The sequence below is a fragment of the Pleurodeles waltl genome, chromosome 6 (genome assembly GCF_031143425.1).
Source record: "Pleurodeles waltl isolate 20211129_DDA chromosome 6, aPleWal1.hap1.20221129, whole genome shotgun sequence".
Classification (NCBI taxonomy): Eukaryota; Metazoa; Chordata; class Amphibia; order Caudata; family Salamandridae; genus Pleurodeles; species Pleurodeles waltl.
In genome coordinates, this window is record NC_090445.1 from 976,697,049 (window position 1) to 976,709,830 (window position 12,782).

General features: G+C 44.9%; 1 protein-coding gene across 1 annotated transcript in view; it reads right to left on the reverse strand.

Moving 5' to 3' along the window:
• The window catches only part of NOC3L (NOC3 like DNA replication regulator), a 433,719-nt gene that overhangs the window by 243,498 nt on the left and 177,439 nt on the right, over window positions 1-12,782 (reverse strand). Inside the window, exon 11 of the mRNA XM_069239851.1 lies at window positions 9,070-9,201. Coding sequence (XP_069095952.1) covers window positions 9,070-9,201 — 132 coding nt within the window. The remainder of the gene's footprint in view (window positions 1-9,069; window positions 9,202-12,782) is intronic.

A 12,782-nucleotide genomic window follows, 5' to 3' on the forward strand; every position in this document is an offset into this window, starting at 1 on the left:
TTTTCCTGTCCCCTGCTGAATGAAGATACGCTTTTGCGTATGGTCCGCATCAGTTGCTTGTAGCTCTTCCTCAAACCTATGCTTCTGCATTTGGGAGGTTAGCGAGTGCTCTTCTGTATAAGAGCCTGAAGCTGGGTCGCTTGCAGTTTGTTTCGGCGTCGAAACTGTGTCTGCGTGTTTTTTCGGCTCCGAGGTGACTTTTTTCCTTTTCGGGGCCGAAACCTCTCGGCGTCGATCTGTTTCGGTGCCGCTGTCTCGGCGTCGAGCCGTGTCCACACCGGCATCTCGGTGTCGAGGCTTGTCTCCAGCACTTTCTCGGTCCCGAGAAGGCTGCGTGCCGGTGTCTCGACCGGAGTCGGACGATCTCGGCACTGTTTGGGCCTTTTTCGGTGCCGACGGTCGGTCACCGATTTTATGGGTTGAGCCATGGCCTGGTGGCAGTGGCGTCCCCTGGGCCTTGTAAATGTTTCTTTGTGTGGTTTTCGACGTCTTACTCACGGTTTGTGTATCGTCGAATCCTTCGGAGTCTGAGTCTTGGATCGAGAAGGTACCTTCCTCTTCCTGTTCCTCGAACTCCCGTCGGGCTGTCGGTGCGGACGCCATTTGAAGTCTTCTGGCTCGACGGTCTCGGAGTGTTTTTCGGGACCGGAACGCACGACAGGCCTCGCAGGTGTCTTCGCTGTGCTCAGGTGACAGGCACAGGTTGCAGACCAAGTGTTGGTCTGTGTAGGGGTATTTATTGTGGCATTTGGGGCAGAAACGGAACGGGGTCCGTTCCATCGGCGTTCTTCAGCACGCGGTCGGGCCGACCAGGCCCCGACGGAGGATCGAAAAATTACCCCGAAGGGCACCGGAGCTCTTCGATCTTCGATGCGGTGTTGAATGTAAGTATGCCGATCCCGAACGCGACAATACCGACGAAAATCTTCCGAAATTAACTATTTTTTCTGTTCCGAAACTCGGAGCGACAGGAACACGTCCGAACCCGATGGCGGAAAAAAAACAATCGAGGATGGAGTCGACGCCCATGCGCAATGGAGACAAAAGGAGGAGTCACTCGGTCCCGTGACTCGAAAGACTTCTTCGAAGAAAAACAACTTGTAACACTCCGGCCCAACACCAGATGGCGAGCTATTGCAGAACATGCGTATCTACAGCGACAGATGCCATCGAACATATATTTTTCTATACAAAAACCTATTGGCCTGGAATTGTCTCTGTGTGTGTTCCTCATTTATTGCCTGTGTGTGTACAACAAATGCTTAACAGTACTCCTCTGATAAGCCTACTGCTCGACCACACTACCACAAAATAGAGCATTAGTATTATCTCTTTTTGCCACTATCTTACCTCTAAGGGGAACCCTTACTTTGAAATAGTGCATACAGAGCCAACTTCCTACAGTGTGTTTTAAACCTCACTCACTTCTGGGCAAATTACTTAACTCCCCCGTGCCTACAAAAAATGAAGGTGCCTGTGTTATGTAACTAGTACTCCTGTAAAGCACTCCAAAACCTTCGGGTTGAGTTCAAGCTATATAAAACTGCTTTAAATGTATAAATAAAGTGAACTTACATTTACGGCGTACTGTAGTGATGCAAATAAAGATGACCTGTTTTTTTAGTGTCAGCACCACAAAGCAAACAGCATATGTCATTTTGTGAGTGCTTATGGAAGTGCCAGGGACAGCTGTAAATGAAACAAGATCAAGGCCTGTGAGTGAGGTAACTGAGGGAGACATGCTGGGGTGTGCCTGGGCGCATGTAACAGAGCTTGACCTGCCAGAAGGGAGGCCTGTAACACTTGTTGGGAGGGCACGAGGGTGCCGCAAACAAAACCCACAGTTGATGCTGGAATGGAATCCAGAGGCTAATTTGAAACTTGAGACACCTGATCCATCCACATCCGATGACGTACACGCACCCTTACTGTCTTCTGCGATGTCGACTTCCGCCACCCCTCCAGACTCCCTCTATCGACTCTTTGCTTCTGTACCAATCAAGGACTATCTGCTTTGAGCCTCCAAATCGAAAACCCTCACACAAATTAATATTATGCCTTAAAATTGCTTCTGTAGTATTTGAAATTCATTTGTATTTGTAGTTTTAGCAACAAGTTGCCTCAATTTTAGAATAACAATTACATGATTGCTACCTTGTGTCATCAGGGACCGAGAATATGCGAGATCAAATCATTCAATGGTTTCATGAAGCGGATGGAACGGACCTTTACTGTCCTATAATTTTGGTAAAATGACGTGGATGGCAAAAGTGCAATTAAGCCAAAGTATTTTAAGACCAATCAAATATTGCTCAAAGGGGCTTTCAAGCATGCTGGTGCTATTTTACTTTAACGCACTTAGGTTCCATTAGACAGCAAGACCTGCGTTGCCCATTCAACTTTCCTTCTGGCAGTTTGTTAGCTCAGATGAACTTATTAAGTTTCCTTTCTCACCTTGATTATTCCGTTGGAGATTACGTGCTCAGGAGGGAAGGGGTGGGGGTGATGGGGGAGCTGGGGTCTGAGACATGGATGTTAATCCGCAGAATTTGCCTGAAGAACAAGTTACTTACCTTCGGTAACTAATTATCTGGCAGAGACTATCTAGCTGCAGATTCCTTACCTTAGAATTCCCTGGCGTCAGCTTCGAATATGGAATTTTTCTGCTGAGCAGTACCCTGCGCGCACTGTCGGGTGGTGTCGTTCGGATGCGCGTGCGTCGTCCGGCTCCTCGTGGTGTCATCAGCATCGTTGGAGCCGTCTGTGACGTCACGGCCTCCTATATAGGCACTACCTCGGCGCGGGCACGTCAGTTCTTTTCAATAACTTCCCACACCAGAAGCGCGGAGCGATGTAAAAACCAACTTTTTTCTGATTGTCAGAGCAAAATGACATGCCCTGGAGAAAGGGTAAACATCTGAAAAGAAACAGTATGTATCTGCAGAGCGGAGAGGCCTGGGTGGGTCGGTAAGGAATCTGCAGCTAGATATAGTCTCTACCAGATCATTTGTTTCCGAAGGTAAGTAACATGTTCATCTGATAGAGACTTCTAGCTGCAGATTCCTTGCCTTAGAATAGATACCCAAGCCATACCCTTCTGGCGATGGGCAGCGAACACATTCTTTACACAAGGAAGTCCTGTAGGACCGAGCAAATAAAATGCCCCTTTCTTCTCACCTGGCTATCCAGGCAGTAGTGTCTTGCGAATGTGTACAAGGAAGCCCATGTTGCTGCCTGGCTGATGTTTAGACCAGCACGCCTCGAGCTCACGCCGTGGTAGTAGCTTGCCCCCTTGTAGAGTGAGCTCTCAAGCCCTCAGGAGGCTGATTCTTAGCCAATGCGCAGCAGATTTTAATACAGTGAATGACTAAGAGCAAAATGGTTCGTTGCTGGACTGCCCGCCCCTTCTTTGCTCCAAAGTACCCACAAAGAGTTGGTTATCCACCCAAAACTCTTTTGTGCGGTCAAGGTAGAACAACAACACTCTTTTTGGGTCCAGACGGTGGAGACGCTCCTCTTCTTTAGAGGGATGCAGAGGAGCAAAGAAGGTGGGCAGGGTGATGTTCTGACCCAGATGGAAAGGGGTCACTACCTTGGGGAGTAAAGAGGCACGAGTTCTGAGGACTACCTTATCAGGATATTTCATGAGATACGACGGTTTTGATGATAAAGCCTATATCTAACTTACTCTCCTGGCAGATGTGTTCGCCATTAAGTAGGCTGTTTTGATAGTGAGCAGCCGGAGAGGACAATTATGTAAAGGCTCAAAAGGAGCACACATAAGAAAAGTGAGCACTAGATTAAGGTCCTACTGGGGCATACAAAAGGCGTAGGTGGAAACATATGTAAAAGCCCTTTTCTCTGTACAATAGGAGACTTAAACAAATACTCTTCAACAGGCAATCGAAGAAAAGCTATTAAGGCAGAAAGATAGCCCTTAAGAGTCCCTAAGGAGGAACCCTGTTGGGCGAGTGTCAGAATGAAAAGGAGGATATTAGAAAGAGAAGAAGAAAGAGGATCAATAGACCTCTCTGTACAATACAATACTATACGTTTCCAACGGCAGGCGTAAACCGTCTTAGTAGAGGGCTGCCTGGCTGCCAGAATGACATTACAGACTTCAGGAGGGAGGTCATAAACCATCAACTGCCGACGCTCAATCTTCACCAATGAAGTTCCAGAGTTGACAGGTTCGGGTGGAGAACCTTCCCTCGCTGCTGCGACAGAAGATCCTCCCAAAGAGGGAACCTGATTAGAGGACTGATGCTCATTTTGAGAAGCTCTGGATACCAGACTCTTCGTGCCCAATCCGGAGCCACTAGGATTACTTTGACCCAGTCGTTCCTGATTTTCTTGAGAACTCTGGGCAGAAGTGGTATGGGTGGAAAGGCGTACAGGAGGCCTGAGCTCCACTCGTGATGAAAAGCGGTGCCTATCGATAGCCGGCTTGGAAACTCCAATGTGCAATACTGCTGACATTGCGCGTTCTCTTCAGAGACGAACATCTAACCAAGGCTCTCCCCGCTGCTGAAAGAGTCCTTGCGCCACCTTTGAATGGAGACACCATTCGTGATCTGCTAAGCATCACTGGCTGAGTTCGGCCGCTCTGGCGTTCAGATAACCTGCCAGGTGTTGTACCACCAGGGTTATCCGCTGGTGTTCCAGCCACATCCAGAGGCGTAGAGCCTCTTGACAAAGGGTCCATGACCCCTCACCTCCCTGCTTGTTGCAGTACCACATCCCGCTAGTGTTTTATGTGAACACCTGCACTATCTTCCCTTTCACAACAGGAAGAAATGCCTTTAATGATAGCCGGATTGCCCGGAGCTCCAATAAGTTGATATGGAGCACGGATTTCGCCGGAGACCAGAGCCCCCTGATTTCCACCTCTCACAGATGGACCGTCCCATCCCAGAAGTGACCCATCCGTCACTACTGTAAGATCTGGTTGGGGAAAGGAGAGGAGTCTGCCCTTGACCTAATCGCAGTTCACCAACCACCACTGCAGATCCTTTGCAGTTCCCTCCGAGATCTGAACAATGTCGGTAAGATTTCCCTGTTGCTGTTTCCATTGGAACTTCAGATCCCACTGCAGAACCCTCATTTGCCAACTGGCATGTTTGACTAAAAGGATGCAGGAAGCCATGAGTCCCAACAGCCTAAGAGTCTGTCTCACCAAAATCCTGGATAGAGGCCAAAACATTAGTAACATAACCTGAATATCCTGGACTCGCTACTCGGGAGGATAGGCCCGAAACTGCACTGTGTCCAGAACAGCTCCGATGAAAGCTTCTGAGAGGGAGTCAGGTGTGACTTTGGCACGTTTATAGTGAAACCCAGCAAATCCAGGAGATCCGCCGTAGTCAGAAGGTGGGTGACGAGAGCCTGGGGCCTGGGAGCCTTCAACAGCCAGTTGTCTAGGTAGGGGAAGTTTGAAATCCCTAACCTGCGCAGATGTGCTGCCACCACCACCATTACTTTGCTGTTTAAAGGTAATTGGGAGTTGAAAACGTTTGGAAGCTCTCTCCATTAATGTATGAAAACTGCCAAGATCTCCCGATGGAGAATCTAATGTTTGTGGCACTGGAGGGGAAGGTGGAGGAATAAGGTAGTCATTCAATTTGTTGGTTATGGTACGATTGTCCATTATTCCACCCTCTTCTCTGTCTCTATCAGGATCATGATCATCATGCTAGTCAGTAGTGGAAAGATCATCCAGAGGGGGCATGGCAATTCAAGATTGCGGAGTCATCCTCTGAGTAGGAGGTAGAGGCAGATTCTCTAGAGATTTAGGTGCAAATGTGACTATTACCATAGGTGACTGATGCCCCTCAACTGGTGTTGGAAAAGAGTATAATCATCCTTAAGCATGCTCTGTAAATCTTGCACGAGGGTAGCCGGGACCTGATCCATGTCTGGAGGTGGTGGAGGCACATAAGTATGGTACTACTTAACATAGTATTGGGTTTGGCAAACAGACTCCTAACATTCCTATTCATCATCATCGTCCTGATACTTTATGTGCAATTTAGAGGGACTGTGAAGTGCACCAAACATTCCCTGGTCTTCATCAGAGTCTTGGATAGCCAGTAAGTGACTGGGCATTGGTGGTGAACCATCAGAGAATGTTGTGAATGAAAGATGTATGAGGTGAAGAGATGACAGATTGTCACCACTGACAAGGTAGTCAACGGTGTAGATAACACCAGTGTTGATTACCTCTTATGTTTTGATTTTGAAGACTGTGATTTTTTTATTTTTTTATTGTGTCAGATGGTATTGCTGATGGAGTGACTGACGCTGATGCAGTGATCGATAGTGTAGGTACAGTTCTCGTCGACCTAACTGTCATAGTTGAAGCAATGGCTCTAATCAACGGTGTGGAGGTCGTCATCAGCGAGGCAGTCTGCGTCGATGCGAAGACCATTGTTGATGTCGTCGATGATGGAAGAGATGACAACGGTAAAGTCGTCGTCGGGCCTTAGATATGCTCTTAAGTGGCTATTAAGCTAAACCTCGCATTGCCATGTCCGCAGCCTAGAAAGGAATGGGACGGCTGCTGCAGGACAGGGTGGGTGCAGTGGTGTTGTTTGTCCACTAGGCCCTAGATTAGCCCTTGAATTTTCTGTATTGGTTTTTTATCTGGGGTCAATAACTCCAGAGATCTGTTGTGGTGCCACTGTCTTTGAATTGTTCCAGTGTCGAATAAGTCTTTTATCCAAAGACCTTAGAGCAATCGAAGGGCATATACATTAGGGACCCTGCATATCTCCAGAAAAGCCAGTTGATTTCATCTAGGCATGCCTTCTGAGCACAATGCTGGGGCCAACAGCTCTGCCACTGCAGTCTGTAGTGTCCAGGCCAGCCTGGAGTATTTATTTAGCTGCATCTTGTCCATCATGTACTGTCTGGGCTAATGAGGCCCTGAGAGAATGCCGGCAAGATGTCAATGACCATATCACATAAGGTATGCATGTACCTCCCCATTTGACACACTGTATTGATAGATCTAAGTTCTAAATTGCAAAAGCATCAAGTGTATTTCATTTCCTATCCTAAGGATTAAGAAGTGCAATAACTGGGAGCTAGTCTATGTTGATTAGCCACAGATAGACCGACGGGCAGGCATGAACATGGCTTGCACCACGCAGCCATAGGGGCATCGATCTAAATGAAGCTGGACAAAGTTGAAGAATCTCAGTCAATCAATTCATATGTTTTTGTCTAAGTAATGCACAACTGCAATTCTAGTTTTTCAGGTGCTCACTACTGCAAATTAAGCACTTTCATCTGTTTTTGGCCCAGATGAAGAGTCTAGCTGTTTCAGGAGATGTGTCTAACCCAGTGCCATTTAGTGGGTCCAAATACAATGCATCCTTAACATAATAGGGAGCAGCAATCTTTTGAATTCATCATCATTAGTGTCCTAAGAGACAAAAAGAGCCTACATCCTCTGTTGGTATTGTCGTTGAGGTAGAGGGCTTTGTTGAATCCAGTGATATAACCAATGGTTGCTCTTTACTGATTTCATAGTTGTGAAGCAAGCCAAAGTCAATTTGGGGGTCAGAGATCAGCACTGGTACTGGATTATCAATCAGTGGCACCAGATTCTGTGACGGCCTAAGTATGGAAAGAACTGGCTTGGATGTTGGCACTAGGGTAGAAGAGAGTACCAAAGCTAGTATGGGTCCAGTAGTTGTGTGTGGGGGCGGGGCCATCAAGGATAGACCTACTGTTAGAAGCCTGACTGCAGATTCATGGAGATCGAAGGTGCCTGAAGACAAGCCAGAGGGAGACAGAGTTGCACAAATAATCTGCAGCACTGACTCTTTGAAAGTGCTATTTGCTGTGAGGTCAAAGATTTAAGGACAAACTTGGGGCATGCTGGGGCCAATTGCACGATCGATTCTGATACATCAGGATAGTGCAACCTTTATCTTGACATTCTTGTGCTATCTCCCTAGACAACAAGTGGCAGGATGGGGTTGAGTCCTGCATGACTTTCACTCAATTATGGCCACAGTTTGACTTAAAGGAAGACTTCAAGTGAGAAGTGGACTTTTCGCTGAAGTAGCCACGTGACTGGGACCACGACTGAGCCTGCAACTTCTGGAACAGTAATCATGCTGTCCTTTGGCTTTTTTCCCACTGCAAAGATGGATGTTAGTATCAATAGAGCTCAACCTCTTCTTATGTTCAGCAACATTGAGTTTAGCTTCCCAGGGCCCAATCACTATAAGCAGACCTCATACGAATCCGTGACCAACATCTGTTTCCTGCAGTCTTGGCACAGCTTGAATTCTGCCATTTTCAGTGGGACATCGTTCCTTAGGACACAGTGAAAGTTTTTTGATTTGGAAGTGCAGCTACAGATCTGCATAGAAGGGCATGGAAAGAAAGGAACTGATGTGGCTCTTTTCCATTACTTCCGAGGCAGTATGGAGTCACTGTAAATACATACAATGACACTTATACGCAGAGGAAAATACTGATGAAAGAATGCTCTGGATCCAGTCTGGCACATGGATTTATTTTAGAGGTGAGGAATCTGCAGTTAAAAGTAGCCTTCAGAAACCAATGGAAGAGATGGGAGTGGAATCATGCATCAGAAAAGTGCACTCAAAAGATGACAAAACAATTTTCAAAAATGTCAAATTGTTATGTCAAGCAAGCTTTAAAAATAAAATGTTCCTAAACTCTCTTTCTCAAAACTGTTTTTTGGGGTGGAGAACAGTGATGAAATTGCCAATTTATTACAATAGTGGTGCTTCTAAATTCTAATTGCATTGGCAAATAAACTATGACATAAGTGCTTATAAAAGAATCACTTATGTAATCTGTTCCTGCTACTTTTCTGCTCTTGGTTACACTCACATCTCTGTTTTGTTCTCACTGGTACCTCTTTCCTCATATTAAGGTTTGGTTATATAAAAACAAACTGGGACAGACAAGTAATGTTAGAATTTCTAACAAGGACAGAAACATTGGGGGATAATACACTTGATTATTTTTCTGTAAAACGGGACTACTTTAAAGTTAACAAACAAAAAAATAACACCAAACTCATACCTTTCTCTGCATTCTGGAGAGACTTTTCCTTTTTTCTTTGAAAGTCATGAACTTTTTTTTAGAAGTGAGGTCCTCTGTATCTTTTTTCACTTCTACTTCCTTTATTCTTAAATGTAGTAAAACCTGTAACATCTGAAATGAAAACATATATTTCCATCAAATGCAAACAAACAGTATTTTGTAGATTCTTCTCTATAGAATGCAAGGGAACCAGCTGGAAGAAAACATTGAGCTGTGCTGTAAGTAAGGGTGTCTTCCCTGTAATTGTAGTTCTCAGCTCCGTTTATCTGACAATGATTGGAAAAACTGCCTGGGTCCAATGGTATGCTGCAACACTTACAGTTTTAAAGAGCACTAAACACTTAGCAAAATGTGTCATCATTCTCGTAGCCTTTAGTATTCACAAAGCATCACTTCACATAACCCACTGGTTCTATTTTGAACTTCACCAAACTAAGGGCCCGACTTTTCAATTGGAAACCAGTCCGCCACCGTCACATAACCCACTGGTTCTATTTTGAACTTCACCAAACTAAGGGCCTGACTTTTCAATTGGAAACCAGTCCGCCACCGTGATGATCCGCCCGCCATATTTAGATGTTTACAGTTCAATAGATAAAAGCCCGCATTCGAACTGCCATCTCTGCCAAGTAATTCCGCCTGCGTCGACGGTGGGAAAGGGAAAAGGGGATGCCGGCGGGACGCCAGATACCCTTCCCACCGTGAAGATTTGTATGTGCCTTACCACCAAGAAAAAAGCAACGGGCTGACCTCCATGTCAGAGTTGGCGGATTGATGGTGAAAAGGGGTGACAACTAACCTTTTTTCCTATTCCACTACTGTCTTCGACTGGACAACACCTGCTGTCACTAATCCACAGAGAAAACACCCCCTACACCTATCACCGGACTCAAGGGTAGGGGTGTCGCATTTCCAGGGTACATTGTGTGGACTCTGCACAGGAGGTCTTGACAACTGCAAGCATATACATGTCACAGTCATTTTTATAAATCACTGTGACATGCATATGTCAGGGGCACAAGCAGGTCAGACACGGATGGAAACACACAGGTACACAACACATATGACACACATACACAAATATCATTAAGGTGGCAGAATTCATTGGCAAATTAATGCTAGCACGACAATGACAGTACATTCACATCTGTGAACTGTGTCCATGTGTGCAAATTGCCATGGGACCTGTACATGTCATGTTGTGCTGCGAGTTTAATGTGAGTCAGAATGTATATCTGTGTATGTAATGCAATTAACTGGTTGAAGTTGAGGGAGCTGGAGCGGGTGAAGTGGTTGTGTCTGTATGTGTGTCTCTTGCATGTGAGACCAATATTGTTGTGTGTGTTGTGTTGCCGTGTGACACATTCAGGTGAGTGTGGCAAAGGTAATCATGATGTGTGTAGTTGTGCATATGTGTGAGTGTGTTTGTGTAGCTGAATGTGTTGTTGTGTTGTGTGTGCAGTGTCAATGGTGTATGTATGTCAATGTGTGTTGTGTGAATGTAGTGTATTGTGTAGAGCAGGGGTACATATATGGCTAAGGTAAAGTGTGTGTGTCACTTACTGCTCTCACAGAGCCCCTGCCATTGCACGAAGTCTGCTGGGTCCCGCAGCAGTCTCCCTCCATCAGCAACCCGTCGCCAATCAATACGCGTGCAGAGCTGTAAAATCTAAATACAGCGGGAAGAAGACCGTCGACTTGACGGTCTTCTCGGGTACGCGGCCGGCTTGGCTTAGCGGTGCGACCGCCTAGCTCTAAATCATGTCCTCAGATCTCCTTGAAAGGAGAGTTGGGTGAATAGGTTATCAAAGAGAGGCACACCATAAATGGGAACTACAATTAAAAGTGAGAAACATACTTCTCAATCATGGGATCCTCATGATAAGATACCCTTTAGAACTGAACAGCAAGCAGTGCTTCAAACCACTGTGCTAAACGAAGAGGTAAAACAGTTTATTCATGGCAGTCTATCCATTATGGCATTCCAACTTCAGAAAGTAATCCTGTTTTGTGGATAAATCTGCTGACAGGTCTGTCTTGGCAAAATTTACTCTATGCTGGTGAGCACTAAAAATACCCGGCAATTGGTTAATAGCAAGTGGATAAAAGGTACTTAGAAAATCAATAATCCATTTCGCCTTTATGCATTGGGTGGGGATGTGAATCAGACATTCACTGCAAAGGATAGCTCTAGTAAGGTTTATACATTGCTAGGAAAACCAAGATCCGTTTAGTGCTTGAAGCATCTGCTTGAAAATTTGGACTTAACAGAATGGAAACAGGCACTGGCAAAGCAAACAGGTCAGACATGGATGGCTTGGTGTGATTATTTCTTTTTAAATTTTAACTGCAACCGTATGCCGCAAAAAAATAAGAAATCACTGCTGACCAAACGTAGCAGTCATACGCTTTAAATAAATATTTTAATTTAAAAAAAAAAAATTTAAAATCACCATTACATATAAAACATAGGGTGCTTTCTAGCTGGTAGATGTAATCAAAAGAGGGATAGCCACACCTTTCAAGTTTAAATGCACAACATGACAAGATAAAATTCTTATTTGATTTTTATTTATTCAAGGTACAAGTACTGGTGTTTAATTTTTATTTGCTTCTTGATCCAGTGCTTTTTCTTTTTTGCGAGCTCCTTTTTTGCATGTGACAAGAGGGTAGTCTAGGAGCCCGCCTTTCATAAAGGGCCCTTGTAGTTTAAATTTATAGTAAAACGGTCCGTTTTTAACACTTTGAAGTATAGATAGAATGACAACTAATTACTGAAGAAGTCAGAATCCTTATGTGCTACTGTTACCGAGAGTATAGAACAATCATTGAAGCATGGAAGACCCACATCACACATACGCTTAATGTACAGAATGCTCTCAATACTAATCATTACTGCCTCAGACATTAGTGACTCAGAGATTGAACAGATAGATAACAGTGCATGGAAATGGGTCACCTTCACAATCATTGGTGAAATTTCTTGATTTTCTTTCACTCTGCACAAGACAAAGGCTTTCGACGGGGGCACTAAGCACTTTCGTGCTAATAATGTGCAAAATACATGGGACGCGACTTATTGGAGCATGCATCACAGGGGTGTGGAATTTATTAAAATATCTACTTGACCAGGGGACAGGTTGCTTCTCAAATCTACTTGTCCTGTAAAAAGATCTACTTGTCCCTTTGGTGCCATGTAGTGTGGCGACAAATAATGGCAGCAATCTCATTATGTAAGAGTTCTGATAATAGCCTCTCTGATTATGCCAGGGCTACTACCTTAGTAGGGCTTGAATACTTGCAGTTTCAATCCCTACTATAGCAATTTCCTTATTTTTCCACCTTTCTGCAGATCTGCATACTGGGGCTGGAGGAAGCAGTAAGCAATAGTTCCAGGGCTGGAATGCCTTTGAGTCTGCAAACCTACTAACCTGCATGTTTTAAAGATTTTCACCAGCTTCTCTCTAATATTTTCCCATAAGAAGAAAGATTGGACATTTACTCCTGACAATGGCAGAATCAGAACTTCTTCCAGGGTTGGGAAGAAAGTGGCTGGAGGGAAAATTAACTTGCAAATGCTCAATAGATTTTCACATGAGCAAATCTACACATCGTATTTACCCATGCTAAAATACAGTTCACAAATATTTTATAGGGGTACGACATATACCATGGGTGCACTTTTGTGACTT